This window comes from Gymnodraco acuticeps, unplaced genomic scaffold (assembly GCF_902827175.1).
Source record: "Gymnodraco acuticeps unplaced genomic scaffold, fGymAcu1.1, whole genome shotgun sequence".
In the NCBI taxonomy this organism is placed as follows: Eukaryota; Metazoa; Chordata; class Actinopteri; order Perciformes; family Bathydraconidae; genus Gymnodraco; species Gymnodraco acuticeps.
Genome location: NW_022991065.1, coordinates 1 through 22500, shown reverse-complemented (window position 1 = coordinate 22500; position 22500 = coordinate 1). Strand labels below are relative to the sequence as shown.

At 38.4% G+C, this 22500-nt stretch overlaps 1 protein-coding gene across 1 annotated transcript in view; it reads left to right on the top strand.

Annotated features, from left to right (window-relative positions):
* The window catches only part of LOC117560015 (synaptosomal-associated protein 25-A-like), an 18100-nt gene extending 2111 nt beyond the window's left edge, over positions 1-15989 (top strand). The window contains exon 3 of the mRNA XM_034236760.1: positions 14875-15989. Within this exon, the coding sequence (XP_034092651.1) occupies positions 14875-15096 (222 nt within the window). The 3' untranslated portion in view covers positions 15097-15989. The remainder of the gene's footprint in view (positions 1-14874) is intronic.
* Positions 15990-22500: the final 6511 nt, after the last annotated feature.

Below are 22500 nucleotides of genomic sequence, written 5' to 3'. Positions count from 1 at the left end.
ACAACACACACAACAACACACACACAACACACACACAACACGAGACACAACACACATACAACACGAGACACAACACACACACAACACACACACAACACACACACAACACGAGACAACACACACAACACACAAACACACACACAACACACACAAACACGAGACACACAACACAACACACACAACCACACAACACACACACAACACACAACAACACGAGACACAACACACACACAACACACACACAACACGAGACACACACCACAACACCACGAGACAAAACACACACAACACACACAAACAACACACACAACACAACACACAACACAACACACCACCACACACAACCCGAGACACAACACACACACAACACCACCCACACAACACACACACACAACACACACACAACACGAGACACAACACACACACACACAACACACACAACACCACACACAACACACACACAACACGAGACACACACACACACAACACGACACACAACACGAGACACAACACACACACAACACACACCCAACACACACACAACACAACACACACCACAAACGCGACACCAACACACACACAACACACACCACAAACACGACACACACACACACACAACACGAGACACAACACACACACAACAACACACACACAACACACACACACAACACGAGACACAACACACACACAACACACACACAACACCAACACAACACAAACAACACGAGCACACACACACCACAACACACAACACACACACAACACACACACAACACGAGACACAACACACACACACACGAGACACAACACACACACAACACACACACAACACACACACAACACACACACAACACACACACAACACGAGACACAACACACACACAACACACACACAACACGAGACACAACACACACACAACAACACACCAACACACACACACACACACACACACAACACGAGACACAACACACACAACACACACACAACACACACACAACACACACACAACACGAGACACAACACACACACAACACACACACAACACACACACAACACGAGACACAACACACACACAACACACACACAACACGAGACACAACACACACACAACACACACACAACACGAGACACACACACACACAACACGAGACACAACACACACACACACACACAACACGAGACACAACACACACACAAATTCACCTTTTTCTTAAACAACATCGCAACATTGAAATACATACAGTATGAAACACAAATACAGCAGTGTGCATGTTGCCCATTCCCGCAGTACAGTGCACATTTTGACCACGTCTCAAATAGTAGACTCTGTCCAACACAGAGAGACAGGAAGTCCGTCATACATATTGCCTCTGAGTCAGTGCTTGGAATAACCAGGATGAGTTTGCTGTTGTTATACCTGCTTCAGATTATCTAGAGACTCGTCTTTAACCTCTAACGAGACCAGGGCTGCCAACACTCACGCATTGAGCGTGAGAGTCACACAATCAGTGTTGGGTGTAACGCGTTACAAAAGTAACGGAGTCACAGTAATATATTACTTTGTGCTGTAACGAAGTAATGTAACGCATTACTAATGAATGGGGTAATATATTACCCGTTACAATGCCCAGTAACGCTTACAACACATTTCAACCCGAAATTAAATGGTGTTTTGTTTTTTAAGAATGTGCTAACATAGCGAGACATTCCGACACCAGACAAATTGTGCGGGTAGATTAGTAAACCTGGTGTGTTTACCCTTCAGGCTTCGCATCGGGATCTTCGGGCAGTTGAATGTTATGCACCCTCTATTCAAAAAAGAGAACGGAGCGAAAAATACGAACAACAAATTGTGTCAGGTGCGCGTGACCTGCTCCGCTGCGCGTGCATCATTTCCGAACTGCTTCCACAGCAGTTACACACATCTGTGGATAATCATTTATACGAAAATGGTTAAAGCATGCATTGCGGCTAAAGCATCCAATCAGCGAGCTTAAACCATAGCTGAGGATCTTGGGTAATCGCTCGAAATGCCTACGTCTGTTTCCGGTTATTTTTAATTTGAAATTCAGTTCCTGACGGACGCCAAAAAAGCCCGAGATTATGGAATTAAACCAATAAATAAAAGCAAGGATAATTGTGTGTTATTGGTGAGTAAATAACAGTGTGTTATTTAGAAAAGAATAACAAATTAGAAGGAAAGAAAGATTTAAAAATACAGATTTCAGTATCCTGAGGCTCTGAGCCCCATTTATTTTCCTCACAGACGGAAACAAAAGTTCGAAATTATACGATTTAAAATAAAGCAATAATTCGTGGCTTGATATTGAGTAAGAACATGTTTTTATGAACCACACAGCTTCCGGTCTCCCACGACCCGACCGGAGAAAAAGACGTGCTGCAGGCACGAAACACATTACCAGTAGAAATACATTGCTTTTAAAATCGTTCTGTGCAACACGAAAAAAAAGGGAAAATCGTGTTGGTGAACACGAAATGCCGTGAGACTGGGTTGGGTAGTTATGGGTACTTTTTACTGAAGTACATTTCAAAGCCCATACTTCTTTACTTTTACTTGAGTAAAGAAGTTTAGTCAGTACTTCTACTTTCACCAGAGTATTTTTAAAAACGAGTATCTGTACTTCTACTTGAGTAAAGGATGTGTGTACTCCCTCTCTGCTGTCGGTACAGAGCGTGCTTTCTTTTCTCCCACATGGTATTATTTAGCCGTGAGAGGAACAGCTGTGTCATGTTTTGTCTTCACCTCTCTTCACTTCCTCCTCTCACTTAGCGTTCCCCCGGAGGAACGGCTCGATATAGACGCAGCGCGGCATTAACGGCAGCATGGATTATAGATGAGGCTCAACATGCCTCATCATGCACTGAAAACACTGACTTTAATTCAGTGTATTATGTCAACAATAATATCATGTATAGGTTCACCTTGATATTATATCTAACTAACCTAATACTGTTATGTGAAATGTGTTGACATTTAATTAAAGTCAACATCCCAGTTTAATATCATATGCTTCACTGTGTGTGTGTGTGTGTGTGTGTGTGTGTGTGTGTGTGTGTCTCTGTGGGTTTTTTTTTGTGACCAACTTTTTATTGTTGTTTTCTTTTTTGCCCTCACAAAAGGGACTTATACAGATACAAATGATATAGACAATACATGTCTCTGTATTTTATATTATATAATATATATAATGTATTTTATTGACCTGAAATGTAACCTGTTTTATAATTGCTTGTGTGATGGAGATTATGTAGTGTGCTTAGTCTTTGTTGTTGTTGTGTACCTGATCTGAGTACTTCTACTTTTACTACAAGATCTGAGTACTTCTACTTTTACTCAAGTACAAGATCTGAGTACTTCTACTTTTACTCAAGTACAAGATCTGAGTACTTCTACTTTCTACTCAAGTACAAGATCTGAGTACTTCTACTTTTACTCAAGTACAAGATCTGAGTACTTCTACTTTTACTCAAGTACAAGATCTGAGTACTTCTACTTTCTACTCAAGTACAAGATCTGAGTACTTCTACTTTTACTCAAGTACAAGATCTGAGTACTTCTACTTTTACTCAAGAACAAGATCTGAGTACTTCTACTCAAGAACAAGACCTGTGTCACGGTGTGTGAAGCAGGTAGGACCCAAATGCAGATTAAAGTGAAAGTTCCTTTATTTCAAGGCTAGGTGATAACACAGACAGAACAGAACACTCACCGACGAACTAGTCATGACAAAAGACGAACCGACAAAGACAGACAGAAAAACCAGAACTTAAATACACACAAGACTAATCACAGAAACAAGACACAGGTGAGGAGGGAGGAGAAAACACAGGGACACCAGGTGAACACAATCGGGTAAATTAGACACACCAGGGAAACTAACGACCGGGAACCACAGACAGATTTAAACAAGACACAACGCAGACAGAAACAGGCAAGACAGGAGGTGAAGACCTTTCAACATAAAACATGAAACAAGACAAGACAAAACCCCATAAAGACAGATCGTGACAACCTGAGTACTTCTACTTTTGCTCAAGTATAATATCTGAGTACTTCTACTTGTACTCAAGTACAAGATCTGAGTACTTCTACTTTTACTCAAGAACAAGATCTGAGTACTTCTACTTTTACTCAAGTACACTATCTGAGTATTTCTACTTTTACTACAATATCTGAGTACTTCTACTTTTACTCAAGAACAATATCTGAGTACTTCTACTTTTACTCAAGAACAAGACCTGAGTACTTCTACTTTTACTCAAGAACTGAGTACTTCTACTTTTACTTAAGAACAATACCTGAGTACGTCTACTTTTACTCAAGTACACTATCTGAGTACTTCTACTTTTACTACAAGATCTGAGTACTTCTACTTTCACTCAAGTACATGATCTGAGTACTTCTACTTTTACTCAAGTACAAGATCTGAGTACTTCTACTTTTACTCAAGAACAAGACCTGAGTACTTCTACTTTTACTCAAGAACAAGATCTGAGTACTTCTACTTTTACTCAAGAACAAGACCTGAGTACTTCTACTTTTACTCAAGTACAAGACCTGAGTACTTCTACTTTTACTCAAGAACAAGATCTGAGTACTTTTACTTTTACTCAAGTACAAGATCTGAGTACTTCTGCTTTTACTCAAGAACAAGATCTGAGTACTTCTACTTTTACTCAAGTACAAGATCTGAGTACTTCTACTTTTACTCAAGTACAACATCTGAGTACTTCTACTTTTACTCAAGTACAAGATCTGAGTACTTTTACTTTTACTAAAGAACAATATCTGAGTACTTCTACTTTTACTACAAGATCTGAATATCAAGATCTACTTCTTCCACCTCTGCTTCATTTCTAATGTAGGAAAGAGTTTTATTTACTCCAAATGTACTAAATATCGTTGTTAGGAACCCAAGTCTGTGTTTTGTATATATAGTTGTATTGTGTTGTGTGATGAAAGTGGTTCTGTGGTTGACCTTTCCTTCCAGTTAACTGTGAGCACGTGCTAATTCATCTTCTGTTAGAAGGGCTTATAGTGAAGCTTACACTAATCGAATGAGTGGACAGTGTCAGAGCAGGAAGTTAACTCGCCTACTCAGTCTGAACACTCAGATATGATACTAGAGAGTAGTGTCTCTACTTTAAAGAGTCCTCTCCTGCTGATCATGTTCAGGTGTATATCAGTATGTAGTGCCTCTACTTTAAAGAGTCCTCTCCTGCTGATGTTCAGGTGTATATCAGTATGTAGTGTCTCTCCTTTAAAGAGTCCTCTCCTGCTGATCATGTTCAGGTGTATATCAGTATGTAGTGCCTCTACTTTAAAGAGTCCTCTCCTGCTGATCATGTTCAGGTGTATATCAGTATGTAGTGTCTCTACTTTAAAGAGTCCTCTCCTGCTGATGTTCAGGTGTATATCAGTATGTAGTGTCTCTACTTTAAAGAGTCCTCTCCTGCTGATCATGTTCAGGTGTATATCAGTATGTAGTGTCTCTACTTTAAAGAGTCCTCTCCTGCTGATCATGTTCAGGTGTATATCAGTATGTAGTTTCTCTACTTTAAAGAGTCCTCTCCTGCTGATGTTCAGGTGTATATCAGTATGTCTCTACTTTAAAGAGTCCTCTCCTGCTGATGTTCAGGTGTATATCAGTATGTCTCTACTTTAAAGAGTCCTCTCCTGCTGATGTTCAGGTGTATATCAGTATGTAGTGTCTCTATTTTAAAGAGTCCTCTCCTGCTGATGTTCAGGTGTATATCAGTATGTAGTGTCTCTACTTTAAAGAGTCCTCTCCTGCTGATGTTCAGGTGTATATCAGTATGTAGTGTCTCTACTTTAAAGAGTCCTCTCCTGCTGATGTTCAGGTGTATATCAGTATGTAGCGTCTCTACTTTAAAGAGTCCTCTCCTGCTGATGTTCAGGTGTATATCAGTATGTAGTGTCTCTACTTTAAAGAGTCCTCTCCTGCTGATGTTCAGGTGTATATCAGTATGTAGTGTCTCTACTTTAAAGAGTCCTCTCCTGATGATGTTCAGGTGTATATCAGTATGTAGTGTCTCTACTTTAAAGAGTAACCATTTTTCATTAAGTTATGAAGTAAATGATCTTATTTCACAGCTCAATTCATAGAAAAAGTGTGTTTTAATCACAGAAAAAGACGAGTAAATTGATCTTTAAGAATAGATCCAAGCCTTCTCTCCTCTCCTTTATGAAGCGTCACCACCCTGTTACTGCTGCTCCTCTCTTTACTCCCTGTTTCCTTTATTCTGTATGATCCAGAAATGAAAGCTTTATCCTGCTTTTGTGCTCCGTAAGTCGCTCCGGTTCAGCAGCTTAACACCTGACATGTAATTGTAAAATCCATCAGAATCTGTATCAGCATGCATGGATTCTCATTTGAAATGCATGAACCCACATTCGAGAGCGACACGGTGAAATGCATTTATATGGAAAACACATTTACAAGGTAATAACAATAACACTTTTTGAGGTGGTATTGATACTGTCATTCTGTCGTATTACATATTATGATAAAACATATGATTTTATATTTAAAGGCTTTATTTGTTGGCAATACAAATCAATAACAGCCAATAGAAAAACAGGATACTCAATACTGTGATCAATCCCCACAGGAGCAATTTGGGGGGAAGGGTCTCAGGGACACAACGACATGCTGACTGCAGTGGGATTTGAACCTGTGCTGCCCTGATCCCAACACCGACACACTAGGCCACTGCGCCACACGCCTCCTCTGCCGAACAGATGTAGGAGAGGAGTATTCAGTCTTGTCTCCAGAGGGGTTTTAAAATATTTAAATATGGCTGCAGCGAGGGTCTCTTTGCTGTATTATCCTTTTCTTATTTTGGGTAACAGTTCACATGTAGGATGGTTAGGGACAATCCTCCTGGAAACATCAGTAATTACTATGATGTCCACAAACTGAGACACTCAGACAATGTCAGTCAGCGGTCGACTGAAAGCTCCTTCTGTGAGTGATGAGACGTGTCCTTGTCTCGTTAAATGTTTCCCACAATTCATTCTGGTGAACAACGTGACCTCTATTCTGTAGCTGGAGCATAAAGACCTGGAAAACAGGGCCGAACAACACACAGATCTCAGGTCAGATAATGGAAAAATATATAGTTAAAAACTCGCTTGTTCACCACTTAGTGTCACCAAAGCACAACAGAGGGTGGAAGCAGTATATTTACACTGAAAATGAGAAGAATAATGTACTTTTTGATAATGTATGTGTGTAAACTTGTCATAGTTTGAACCTAAAATACAAATATAACACTGAAAATGTGCTTAATATGTCCCTTTAAAATTATATGAAGAATTATTTGCTAAATTACCAATTTGTTTTCCCCCTCAGACAGATTTATCTACACTGTTTACACCTTTTACTGTTTTTAGAATCAGACATTATTTGAGTTATTACCTAGAGACATTTGGATAATGTAACAAATTCTCCATTTCAGAATAAAATAAAAATATAGAGAAGTTTTATGATATAAAACAATAATACATTTTAAAAGTAAGTATATAGGGCTAATGTTGATCAAGATCCCTCCGCTTCGCATCGGGCTCTTTGATCGGCATGAAGGTGTTCTTTTCCCCATAATGTGCAAGTCGCTGCACATCATCCCGCTTATCACATAGCCACCTTCTCAACAAAGTAACGATATGACTCCCAATATTAATTTAAATGCTTTTATAGATTTAGAAAATGTTTTTATTGATTTAAAAAATAGTAGGCTATTATTTATTTAAATTGACATGCATCCGCTAAGAAAAATAGTCCGTTGTTACTGTTTGAACTAACGTAGCAACGCAGGAACTGCTTCGATAGCGTTTTCGAGGAGCTTTTTGATTACAGATTTGAAAACATCGCTGCTTGCTTTAAAAGTAGCACAATTCATTTAGTCAAACCTTGGAAAGTATCTAGATATCCCTGCTCTGATGCCAAAGTAACTGTCAACTGAATATGTGTCGCCGTTTGATGTCTATGTCTGGACCGCTGCGTAAAAAGGAGGGTTTCTGCCCCATTACTTCTCCGCTGTTTTCTTGTCCCAGTTTGAAAAGAAAAGTGCATGCAGTTTGCTTTTCAGCCAAACTGTGTACAGTTAAATCGACCGGACTTCTTTCTGCAGATGTGAGCGTCCTTAACAACGGTCAATAAATCCTTGACAGCGGTCTGTCTGTTCTGGATTAACAACGTGTCACGTGTTCTGAATTGACCAATCAGAATCGAGTATTCAACTAAGCCATGTAATAAATGACAATAAATATAGTTCTGTATTTATATTAATTATGATATGTATCCTGATAATTGTCTAAAATGTACAGACTTATACAGTAATGATGCCAGATGCACTTTAGAAATAATTGTTGTATATTAAGTTAACACAGCATCAACTCTGGCTAGGAGCGTTACAGTTTTTATGAACACCGTTATCTTCACACCAGAGAAATGAGAAACTCAGAATGATATCTGCCGAGAGAGAGAGATGGAAATGAAAAATAAAAAACCGTTCGACAGAGGGACGGAGAACGAGATGAAAAGAGTGTGAAAGATAAACAGAGTGTGTGAAGGACATGGAGTCCAAAATCAAAAAGAGATCTGATGTGACGAGCAGGCCAGCAGACACAGAATAAATCACACAAGATGGACGGATATTACATTCATGCTCGAGGTTTTATAAACAACAGCTCGCTCCACGAGAGATACTGACCTTCGAAAGGCATTGGATCCGCTTTTTGAGTTTAAAACGTTCATTTTCTGTGGCTTCTGCATCCATAGTGAGGCTTTGAGAGACTTTAACATATTTGTGAAGACAAGCAGAGGTGTAAAGAAAATTCACTCAAGTACTGTACTACAGTTCAGAGGTAAAGTGTGTACTTCTACTCCACTACATGTATTTAGTACCTTTAGTTAATTCACAGATCTGGATGAATGATGTGAAATCTAATCAAGTGTTAAATCAGACTTTAGTTCCACCTGGAGTAAATCCACCAGCTACCCTGCAGTATACAAAGTCATTCAAACTAGCTGCTCCTTCACCAGCTTTGAGAACACTTTCATGATCAATCATTATAAAACATATCATATATATTATTCTGAAATAAACCAATCTGCACAGTGACTACTTTTACTGTCGCTACTTTCACTATATTTTGATGAGAATACTTTTCTACTTTTACTTGAGGAACATTTTGAATGCAGGACTTTTACTGTAACAGAGTATTCCTACACTCTGGTACTTCTACTTTTACTCAAGTACAAGATCTGAGTACTTCTACTTTTACTCAAGATCTGAGTACTTCTACTTTTACTCAAGTACAAGATCTGAGTACTTCTCCTTTTACTCAAGAACAAGATCTGAGTACTTCTACTTTCACTCAAGTACATGATATGAGTACTTCTACTTTTACTCAAGTACAAGATCTGAGTACTTCTACTTTTACTCAAGATCTGAGTACTTCTCCTTTTACTAAAGTACAAGATCTGAGTACTTCTCCTTTTACTCAAGAACAAGATCTGAGTACTTCTACTTTCACTCAAGTACATGATATGAGTACTTCTACTTTTACTCAAGTATAAGATCTGAGTACTTCTACTTTCACTCAAGTACAAGATCTGAGTACTTCTACTTTTACTCAAGTACAACATCTGAGTACTTCTACTTTTACTCAAGAACATGATATGAGTACTTCTACTTTTACTCAAGAACATGATATGAGTACTTCTACTTTTACTCAAGTACATGATATGAGTACTTCTACTTTTACTCAAGAACATGATCTGAGTACTTCTACTTTTACTCAAGAACAAGATCTGAGTACTTCTACTTTTACTCAAGAACAAGATCTGAGTACTTCTACTTTTACTCAAGTACATGATATGAGTACTTCTACTTTTACTCAAGTACATGATATGAGTACTTCTACTTTTACTCAAGTACATGATATGAGTACTTCTACTTTTACTCAAGTACATGATATGAGTACTTCTACTTTTACTCAAGTACAAGATCTGAGTACTTCTACTTTTACTCAAGTACAACATCTGAGTACTTCTACTTTTACTCAAGTACAAGATCTGAGTACTTCTACTTTTACTCAAGTACAACATCTGAGTACTTCTACTTTTACTCAAGAACATGATATGAGTACTTCTACTTTTACTCAAGAACATGATCTGAGTACTTCTACTTTTACTCAAGAACAAGATCTGAGTACTTCTACTTTTACTCAAGTACATGATATGAGTACTTCTACTTTTACTCAAGTACATGATATGAGTACTTCTACTTTTACTCAAGTACATGATATGAATACTTCTCCCACCTTTTTAAAAAGACTTTTCATGACAGACTTTCTCTTAATTTAGTGAAACTCTAGGTGGATGTGGAAATACTCTTATCGGCATCTGCATAAATATCACTCATGGTCTCATTATCGAGATAAACACAATTGTTCGACTCGTTCAGCCGGTAATATATTCCAAAGACATCCCAATAATAACATGCCATGATAATTACAATGTGAAAAGCACCTGTTCAGAGTGAGCCAGACATTGCACAGTATATATCTCTATTTTATTGATTGTACTCTCAAATATAAGGCTCCGGTGAGTGAGATATTCCCTCGGGTCAGCAGAGGTTAATGAGACTGAATTCAAATGGATTTCTTTAGACAGCAGAGAGGATTCTGGAAGCAAAAATCAATACCAGGATTTTGTTAGTGTCAGCTGACCTGTCCGTTATTCCTCCATCTTTATGTGTCTTCCTCTGTTGTCTCGTTACTGCTGCGCTGCAAGCGAGTGTGTGTGTGTGTGTGTGTCAATGTTATAAAGATAATAGGATAAGATATACGTTATTGATTTGTTTCCGTCACAGCATCATAGATGAGACATTGATGCACATGAATTAGAAGCAAATACAAATAACAAGCAATAGCATATCAGCAGTGTAAGATAAACTGTGTGTGTGTGTGTGTTTGTGTGTGTGTGTGTGTGTGTTTGTGTGTGTGTGTGTGTGTGTGTGTGTGTGTGTGTGTGTGTGTGTGTGTGTGTGTGTGTGTGTGTGTGTGTGTGTGTGTGTGTGAGGTCATTTCATTACACGCTGCCAGTTGGCGTGCTGATATAGATCCTGTCCTGTAGTTCAGGAACAGCAACGCCCTCACATGTCCTTTTTTCCTTCTACTTTTTAATTGCCTGTCGTCATATTTTATGACCTCATCTCCTGAGAAAAGGGAAAGCATTTGCAGACCATTTACATGCACTAAAACCTATAGAACACACTATAGGAAAGGGAAAAGCCATCAGACGTTCTTCTTTCTAACTTCTGGAGAAAACATTGATCCACGACTATTAAACAGAAAGGAATACCTCTGCAGGAAGCTTTGGGATTGTAGCCTTTGCAAACCATTTACATGCACTAAAACCTATAGCACACAGTACAGGAAAGGGAGAATAGTTCTTCTTTCTAACTTCTGGAGAACACATTGATGATCTTAAACTTCACATTGCCTCAGATTTGTGGCAGATCTCCTCCTCAGTCAGTGTGATTGATTCTGATATCAGAGACGTTTTCTATCTATCTATCACTGCTGCGAATAAAAAGGCCAGAGCACTCTTTGATCCGAGCTGAAGTCTGAGCGAAGTGGCCTTTCGTTTTTTAATATCTGTCAGGTCACAAAGCTGTTGTTTAATGTGTGCTTACTGAAGGGTGTTATCATGCAGTCTTATGTAAATACATCTAACATGTTCATTTAAATGTCAAATCTATATCTCAGTTACTTTATCACTTTATTTAAAAACATTTTGTATTATTATCTTAATTTTTTGTCTTTATTTGTACCGTGTGTGAATCCTGTTTTTAACCCTGTTGCTGCCGTAAACGCAACTTTTAAATACAGTTCCATCTTATCTCATGTGATGGAGCACAGAGGAATAACGGCATGCAATCTACATGAATCTTTATATGTGTGTGTGTGTGTGTGTGTGTGTGTGTGTGTGTGTGTGTGTGTGTGTGTGTGTGTGTGTGTGTATGTGTGTTTGAGAGTGGGCCAACTTTATGAGCTAAATTTGAGCGCTGAATTACTGGAGCTTTGTCAACCAATGTCTACACAGAGGACATTACAGATATAGACCCTCTGTTTGAGTTTATCACAGAAGGCTGTGCAGAATCGTTTTTATATCCAAGGCTTTTTGAGACTTTTCATTTTGTTATCTTCTGTAAGATTTCTGTCCATTAGCAATTTCCTTTGTACGCCTTATCTTGATTAGCTGGAGGTGAAACTACAGGAGGCATGGTTTTGAAACAGAGAACAACCTTTCATGTAAAACTGGAACCGTGCATTACTGGAGCTTTCTCTTCTACATCAACATGTGTCCCCTCTTCTTCATGTCTCTTCTACATCAACATGTGTCCCCTCTTCTTCATGTCTCTTCTACATCAACATGTGTCCCCTCTTCTTCATGTCTCTTCTACATCACCATGTGTCCCCTCTTCTTCATGTCTCTTCTACATCAACATGTGTCCCCTCTTCTTCATGTCTCTTCTACATCAACATGTGTCCCCTCTTCTTCATGTCTCTTCTTACATCACACATGTGTCCCCTCTTCTCATGTCCTCTTCCACATCAACATGTGTCCCCTCTTCTTCATGTCTCTTCTACTCAACATGTGTCCCTTCTTCTTCTTCTTCTTCATGTCTCTCTACATCAACATGTGTCCCCTCTTCTTCATGTCTCTTCTACATCAACATGTGTCCCCTCTTCTTCATGTCTCTTCTACATCAACATGTGTCCCCTCTTCTTCATGTCTCTTCTACAATCGAACATGTGTCCCTTTCTACATGTCTCCTTCTACATCATACCATCGTGTCCCCTCTTTTCATGTCTTTTAACAATCACCATGTGTCCCCTCTTCTTCATGTCTCTTCTACATCAACATGTTCCCCTCTTCTTCATGTCTCTTCTACAATCAACCATGTGTCCCCTCTTCTTCTTCAATGTTCTCTTCTACATCAACATGTGTCCCCTCTTCTTCATGTCCTCGTCTACATCAACATGTGTCCCCCTCTCTTCATGTCTTCTTCTACATCAAACATGTGTCCCCTCTTCTTCATGTCTCTTCTACATCAACATGTGTCCCCTCTTCTTCATGTCTCTTCTACATCAACATGTGTCCCCTCTTCTTCATGTCTCTTCTACATCACCATGTGTCCCCTCTTCTTCATCAACATGTGTCCCCTCTTCTTCATGTCTCTTCTACATCAGCATGTGTCCCCTCTTCTTCATGTCTCTTCTACATCAACATGTGTCCCCTCTTCTTCATGTCTCTTCTACATCAACATATGTCCCCTCTGTGGAAAGAGACTCTGAAAGTTTCAGGAACAAAGATTCTCTCTCTTTTTGATCCATTTCTATAAAAACCTGTCTGAAAATGAGCTGATCAGGTTTTGGCCACTTTATGATGTCATAACGATGTGTTGTCTTGTGTAACCATTAGCCAATCACCAACCAAGGTAACCCCCCCCCTCCCTATCACCTGAATCTCCTCTAGAGCACCATTGAGTTCTTTGTAACCAAATGTCTCTCAGAGGGGCGTGGGGAGGGGCTCCTTATTTTCATCTAAAGTAACAGACAGAGAATCAGCACTTTGGAAACAGGGCTGGAACAGAGGGGATTATGGGTAATGCTGCAATGACCTGTTTGGTGTTTCAGACAAACACTTTAAAAGTATTAATATTAATGATAATAATCCTGAATCCAGTAATAATGCCAGATAAATTCCATTTTATGTTAAATTAAGGAAATTGGCTGCAGGCTGTAGCTTCATATTTAACAGACGGATATCAAGTAATATATATTTTTTAAACGAAATAATCATATTTTGCAAAATGTAAAACCTCAGTATTTCTATACGTATTAGTAAATATCTAAAGGGCTGATTACCTTGCAGAATTATTTGTTGTAAATATATGCTTTTGTTTGGAAATGGTCACATCATGTAAAACATATGTGTTTTTATTCACTGATTTTTCATAAATGTCTATTCGTACAGCAATGGAGGGATGTCGTGTTATGGATACTCTCTGTAGACTGTATATATTACAAAACACTCTGCTATATAACATGTACCATATTATTATTATTAATGTTCGATAAATAACGTGCAATTACGTAACTACCACTACGTTCTTTTTGCACTACTAAATATTAAATACTGTTAATATGTACATTCGTTATGTGACCATCTATGTTTCCTGTAGTTATTGAATTGCTCTTTTTACGGTACGTCCACACGGCAGCGTGCGTTGCTTCAACAGAGACGCTTCCCATTCGCTTTGAATGGGGTGACTTCACGCTTTGCCGAACTGCATTGTGGTTCCCCTCTGTTGGTCGCTTCGAAAGTTGAGAGAAGTTCAACTTTTCAATTGTCGACGGAAGCGTCAGCCAATCAAATCATATGCCAGTACAAGCGCTAGCCAATCAAACCGCGTGCTTGTGTGTCCGGGGCGGGAGATTCATGTGATTGGTTGTTGGTCGAGTTTCAGACACCCCACGACAAGCTTCAACGCGACGCTGCCGTGTGGATTATTATGCTGCTGTGTTTATTGTATTTTTGTAACTCTGGCACAGCAATTTCCTTCGGGATGAATAAAGTCTTATCTTATATCTGAGACCTGGAATATATTGTTGAAATTCACTATAAGATCAGCCAGAAACCAATTGATTTCAGACTGTAATGTGACCCTCTGCAGTCTGACAGCTTTGCTCTGTTCTCCTTCACTGATCCGTCTCATCCATTCCTCTCTCCTTCTCTCTCTCTGTCCTTTAGAGTAAAGATGCCGGCATCAGGACTCTGGTCATGTTGGATGAGCAGGGAGGTAAGTTATTGAGAGAAATCTCCAAACACTGTCTCTCTTCTTTCTATTGCCTTCAATCTGCTGCCAACTCCCTCTGGCAGACATTCAATAATGAAAGAGCCTTCAGCGGCGTAACGTCCTGTGTAACGCTGCAGACACGTTTACGGTTCATAATGACCTTTATGGTTTTATAATCACTATAACAGTTTATTTCTCTGAGCAGATCTTTAAAAGTCGCTAAGAGCTAATGTGGATAAAATGATTATAATGGATGTGACTTCTGCTTCGCCTCCCTATAAATACCCTGATATGCTTATAGCTTTGTCAGACAGACGCATATATACAGAGCTAATGCTATTATATTATAGCTACAGGATATGATACCTAGGGTGGACGACAAGTGCAAATGCGTTACATCGGCTCAAGATATTTCCATGAGGAGAAACGCGCTTCAGTTTAAAAAAAGAATGCAAATATAAAAACCCAGATCTGCCAAAACGTGTGAATTATTTTACTCTCCTGTGATCTGATCGAGTCTTAAACACAAGGTCAATGATGTGAATTCAAACAAAACAAAAGCACAACACATCTGGTTATGTTTAGATAATTAAACTACCGCGTCAGGTTGTTCAGTAAAGTATCATTTATCACACATTTACTGTGTTTGTTACGGTGATATTCAAACAAATCAACGTTGATCGCTAGATTAGGATTAGAAATATGTTTACGTCAATATCAAAGAGTGATTTCCCTGGACACATAATCAACAATGCATTTTTCTTGCTTGACGACGTAATCATTAGGAGACCAGGCTGATCATAGATGGACTTTTACTCGGTACAAAAGCACCATGATTTATCTGCTCTCTGAGTCCTGGTGTCAGAGGTCAGAGGTCAGCTGGTGGTCAATATATTTTACTGTTTGACGTCTTCTTCAGTCCTGCCCAAGCTATAACTTCATCCACTGTGATAATAAAAAGGTGTTTCTCCTAATGGTTGTGATGAATGGGGTCAACGTTGCTTTAAATTGGATCAGTTTTGAGAAACAGGACCTCAAATAGTGTCAGATAAGAAAAAAAGGAAGACCATTAAACCATTTATCTGTTTTATACTTCATCAGGTCGGGTTTTATGTGTGTGTCTTTTACCACATCTTGCCCTAGAAGCATCGTTCGAGTCTTGCTTCAACACGGAAACAAATCACATGACGCTACGGAAGAACATGAATCAGTATCAATAGCCTCGTGATTCAGATCTGCTCCAAAATGTAATGGCTTCATCCTCGGCCATTGCTACTTCGTTCCTCAATTTGATATACAAATCAGACCGGTGATACCGCTGACAACAAAGGAGACAAAGAGACATACCAAGTTGAAAACATGAACTCTATGGTTGGAAATTGAGACATTTGAGCATTTATTTGGTATTAAAAGCAATCCAATAGTACCAGAAAGTAATGGTGTTACATTGTGATACCTCAGGTTAGTGACTACTTTTACAGGTCATTAGTTATTGTATTGCAATACCTTTTAAAAGTAACCCTCCAAACCCCGGACGTTCATACAAATCAGACCGGTGATACTGCTGAGAAACAAAGGAGACAAAGAGACAGACTGACCAAGTTGAAAACATGAACTCTATGGTTGGAAATTGAGAAATGTGAGCATTTATTTGCATATTTGGTATTTAAAGCAATCCAATAGTACCAGAAAGTAATCGTGTTGCATTGTCTCAAACATCTCGTTATTAGTTTTTCTGCATAGAAATGACACTTAATAAACAAGACAGACTTTACATACTATCAGCAAAACAAGCAGAACGGAAAAAAGAAAGAAGAAAAGAAAATAGAAACGCAGCCCAAATAATATTCAAATGTCTTCATTCTCCCGTCATGTTGTAGACGACTAGCTCCAGGAAGTCGAAAAAGGTTTTCCAGATTTCCTAAAAACCTACCTTCCTGTTTTTAAGGAAAAAACGTATCCTTTCACGAGTAAAGTAGAAAGTCATCCCTTTCAGCCGTTGAGAAAGTCCTCAGGTTGACGGTTCCTTCCATGTGCGAGCGTACCTCAGGTAATTAGTTGGTTGTATTGCAACACCTTTAAAAGTAACCCTTCAAAGCCCGGATGCTTTTATTGGTTACCCCTCTCGTAAAAAGACACTTTAGTCTTTTTGCACAACTCCACGCTTCACAGAGCATCCTAATTGTCCTGTCAGAGGAATAGATAGCCTGTTTCTTTTCTCTTTCTCGTCCCCTTTCCTCACTCTGCTGTTAGCACAGGACAGAAATCAATTCTTTAAATGACCTCTCAGCAGCAAACGTCCTCTTAACCCGATCCTCCACTCTGTCTCGTGACGTCTCTTACAGTAATGACGAAGCTCTTTCCTTGTCTTCATCCTCTCTATTTATCCTTGTTTCAAAATGACGGATATGGATCACATTCCTTTAGTTACTCTCCTGGGATATGATCGAAGTTTTAAACACAAGGTTAATGATGTAAATCCAACAAAACAAAAACAACAAATCTTGTTATGTTTAGATAGTAAAACTACCGCATTTTGTTGTTAGGTTCAGTAAAAGGTATATGTAACGATACCAAAAACTCACGGTACGATATTTATCGCGATATTGAAAAATAAACTTGAATTTAACTTGAATTTGTTTTTCTTTATTAAATAATACATCTGATTTTTACAGCATTTTAGGAGGATAGTAGTATTTTAAAGTGTCAACAATATAATGATCAGACCCTGCAATAGAATAAATCAAGTTTCACTTTAGTTTTTCAAGTAACTCAACTCTCTCACAATCACTCACTCAACATCATCAAGCTTATCTTTTAGGAATATGAGCATGTCCACATTTACAGGTAGAAGCTGGGATGTTTGAGCGTTTACAAAATCCCCTGCTGTGGAAAAAACTCTCTTGCTTGGTACTGATGTTGCTGGGACAGAGAGATATGCTTTGGCCATGGGTGATAGCAGTGGGTCAAACTGTGCATTGTCTCTCCACTTCAAAAACAAGTACACTTTTTGCCAAGAAGGTGAGGGCTTATTGACAGGGCGAGATATACATATACTGTTGGTACTTGTCAATGTCTCTAGGTGTGTACATGTAGCCTGTAAATAACCATGTCCTTTTGTGTTATCCGTTGTTTTAATGTTGCCATGTTGGACAGGTCTCCCTTGAAAAAGAGATTGATGATCTCAATGGGACCATCTGGTTAAATAAAGGTTTAAAAAAATAATATTATTTAAAAAAAAAATAAAAAATACCGGTAGATTTTGTCAGTCTCACGACGGTATTGAGATATTTTTTACCGCGATATTCGATATATCGTTACATCCAGGGCCGCCTCTCCCTACAGGCCAATCACGCAGGCTGCATGGGGCCCCGCCTTGCGCAGGGGGCCCCGCCCAGAGGGCCTCAGCTGCTGTGCGCAGTTCTCCGCTTAGTTCTCCCACCCCCCCCCCCACCCGCGCGAGTGAGAAGTGGACAAGGGGCACGTCTGTAACCCGACACCGTTGCAATGAATCGACATCTGACCAATCACGCGGCTTTGATACGCCCACTAGTGCAGGTGAAGAGATGTCGTGAAAAGACAGTTTCAGTCCGGGGCAAGCAAGAGGGGAAAAAAAAAAACATGAGAAACTAGAGCATCACTCGAAGGTGGGTTATTGTAATAATGTTTATAAGCATTTTGTCTCGACTATATTACAACTATATTATAATAAAATAATATAGTATTTATATTATTGAATTGATTATGATTATTATTAGTATAGAAAGTAGTTTATTTGCATTCATTATTATTTTAATCTTTGTAGGCTAGTATTTGGCAGGAAATGCAGACGTATTCACCGGTAAACGCATACTGATGACATACATGCACATTTACCATTTACCTCACTGTATAAAAAAATAACTGTGTTGATAATAATAATGACAGGAATTATATTTGCAAAGTAGCCTACTTTGTTTCCAAAAAAAAGGTTTTCACTCCTGTCGGGCCTCATCTCACAATGTGCTTGGGGCCCCAAGTTGGCCAGGGTTACATCCCTAGTAAAAGGTCCTGGTTTGGATAATATATAAGCGTGTGTTGTTACGGAAAAGAGAGATTTCCCTGGAAACATAATCAACAATGCATTTTGTTTGCATGAGTAATCTTTAGGAGACGAGGCTGATACAGAAATCAATTCACAGATTTAAAGACCTCTCAGCAAACGTCCCTCTTTCTCATGACGTCTCTTACAGTAATGACGAAGCTCTTTCCTTGTCTTCATCCTCTCTATTTATCCATGTTTCAAAAAGGACGGACAGGATATCTACCTCAAGAATCTCTCTTATGTTGCCATGAAGAAAAATAAAAACGCCTCGTAATAATGGCTTTAATTAATACTGCCTTGTTGAGCTGTAAAAGAGTGTAACTAATCCCTCTGCCCTTCACACACACACACACACACACACACACACACACACACACACACACACCACACACACACACACACACCACACACAACACACACACACACACACACACACACACACACACACACACACACACACACACACACACACACACACACACACACACACACACACACACACACACTGGAGGTTGTTTTTTCTCTTTTATTTGAGCCAAATAACAGTCTATTTGCAGCATTCTGTATAAATTAAAGTAAAGAGTGCAAACACATTTTTTAATGACACGATGAATCTCCAAAATCATATTTTACATATTTTGTGTAATTGAGTTTAGAGTCTGGGAAAACATGTTGTGTAAATACTACATTACCCATATCCTATGCTGCTTTTTGCATTAAGAAGAAGGTAGTGAGAAGTGGTAATCAAAGTGCTTACAACTAGGATAAAGCTAATTGTCTTATTTTTATTTGAATTAGAATACAAACTGAGTTTAACTAGGTTTTTACGTGTTCTTCATCTTTAGCTTTTTCCTCCCTCAGGTTCAACAGGTTCCTGTATTGCATTGATTTGTATCACCTGTCTTCCTGCCATAGTGTATAAATCACACTATCTCACATATATCTCACATTTCGACATGCCAGAAAGGAAAAACAGACGTAAATAATAAGCTTCTTCAGGTACAGGATGGTTCATTACTTACTGGGAAACTACATCATTATTTTAATAATGTTACACACTAGTTAGAGCATTTAATACTCCAATGTCTTTCTTGACTTATTGAATATTTAGAGATTTGGGAAGATATGCCTATTTGATGTCTTGCTGAAAATGTAGCCTATATGGAGCAGAGCTAGCTAGCGGTTAGCTTAGCACAAACACTGAAAACATCAATTAGAACAGCTAATCCTCAAATTACTTTCTATACGGATGACTGCTGACTGTTTTAGTTTAATTAATATTAGAAAAAATGCTGTTTTATTGTAAGTTTTAATAGAAGATCTGTAATATTCTCATGTCTGTACATTAAATAGAGTGCCAGAGCTAGGTAGCCCTTAGCTTAGTTTAGCATAAAACTCGAAACGGGGGATACAGCTAGTCTCGCTATATGTCCAAAAATAATCTGAAACCAATACCCTGAAACTGATTAAAAACACATTCTGTTCACACAAAACAATGCTAGCTTTTAGTTTACTTTAATTATTTAGACATTAATTAAAAGACTGAAAAAGGAAGGGAAAGGGCACGAACAAAAAAAGCCATTATTGCTTATGAAAGATTTCACAAACCACACCTGTGTTGCTCCTAGCTAAACAACATTATATCTGTTTTAAAAAGGCTTGTTTTAGTTATTCCTGGTTGATGTGAATCAGTTCATAAGTGGTTAAGTCTTTCACACGGTAATCCTCAAAGGACTGGTCGAAGCTGAGGAGATAAACAATTTCTCTCTCTTCCTCTCACGTTCTCTCTCCACACAATCCTTCCCTCTGCATGGGATTACTGCTAAAAAGCCATTTAGTTGTCGTCTACTGTAACGTACAGTTAGCTGAAAACCTTCCTCCTGATCCTCTCTCCTCAGCTTTTAACGGATGATTTGCACTCAGTGTCAGAAACAGCTCTTGCTATAGTGTAATCAGAGTCAATCAGAATCATTTATTTATCCCGAAGGGAATTGGGTTTTGTGACAATTGCTCTATTTTAATCTAAAATAATATCAAACACAATAATATCAAATAAATATTTTTATTAAAACATGAGAGGTTTAAGTACAATGTCGAACATACGAAAAAATTAAATAGAAACAAATATTTATATATTTGTTTACATTTATTTGAAAATGTGCACATTATCCTACAACAAAACCATGTTTATTCCAATAAACTGCTGATTGTGAAGTCATTTCTAGTGCCAGTTAACTGGAAGAAAGAGATTTAAAATCAAATTAAAGTGAAGTAAAGAGAAGCCTGTAGAACATTTCTTCGTTTCCTTAGTTTTTTGCTTATATGTTCAACCCAGTCTCACGGCATTTCGTGTTAGTCACAACATGTAATCTGATTCGTGTCACACAGAACGATTTTAAAAGCAATGTATTTCTATTGGTAGTATGTTTCGTGCCTGCACCAAATAATAACAAATTAGAAGGAACATCTTTTTTTTTAAATACAGATTTCAGTATTCTGCGGCTCTGAGCCATTTCTTTTCCTCACGGACGGCAAAAAAAGTCCGACATTATACTATTTAAAATAAAAACAATAATCGTGGCTTGATATTGAGTAAGAAAATGTTTTTATGAACCACACAGCTTCCGGTCTTCCGAGACCCGACCGGACAAAATACGTTACGAATCAATAGATTACATTTATTTTGTGACTATAACACGAAATGCTGTGAGACTGGGTTGATATATTAGTAATGTGTTTACTCTCTGTGTCTGTTTACATGAGATGATGGCACTGATTATTTGACCTCCCGAGACAAACGTTGCCGTCTTATATTTTGGGATTGGCTATAGATGACTCGCCGGGTTAGTAACTGATCTGAAGCCAGCAGATGGGTTCGCAGCTTAGGTTGTGATTTACTATCAGGCTAAATTAAATTAAAGGGATAGTTTGGAGGTTTTGAAGTGGGGTTGTTCAAGGTTCTTATGAGTCAGTTGGGGTGTAACGGTTCACAGAATTCACGGTTCGGTACGTACCTCGGTTTGGGGGTTCGGTACAACAAGAAAAAGCAAACAAAAGTCCCAGATATATAATTCTAGGTTTGTTTTTTCAAGTTTCAGTTTAAAAATAAAGAACTCTAACATTTTGAATAATGAACTTTATTACACAGTTAAAAACAAACCACAAACAGTACCACACACACTCAGATGGCCGTATTATCTATAATGGCTGAAACAAAAAGGTTTCATCAAGCTGGAAAACTAAAAAGAATGTCTTGAAAATATTACAAAATAAATAATAAGAGAGTGTTTCAATCACTTCAATCACTTCAATCACTACAAGCCAGGGTCCTCTACTATTGCATAAGGGCTTCTTCTTCTTCTTCTTCTTCTTCTTCTTCTTCTTTCTCTTCTTCTCTTCTTTCTTCTTCTTCTTCTTCTTCTTCTTCTTTTCTTCTCTTCTTCTTCTTCTTCTTCTTTTTCTTCTTCTTCTTCTCTTTTCTTTTCTTCTTCTTCGT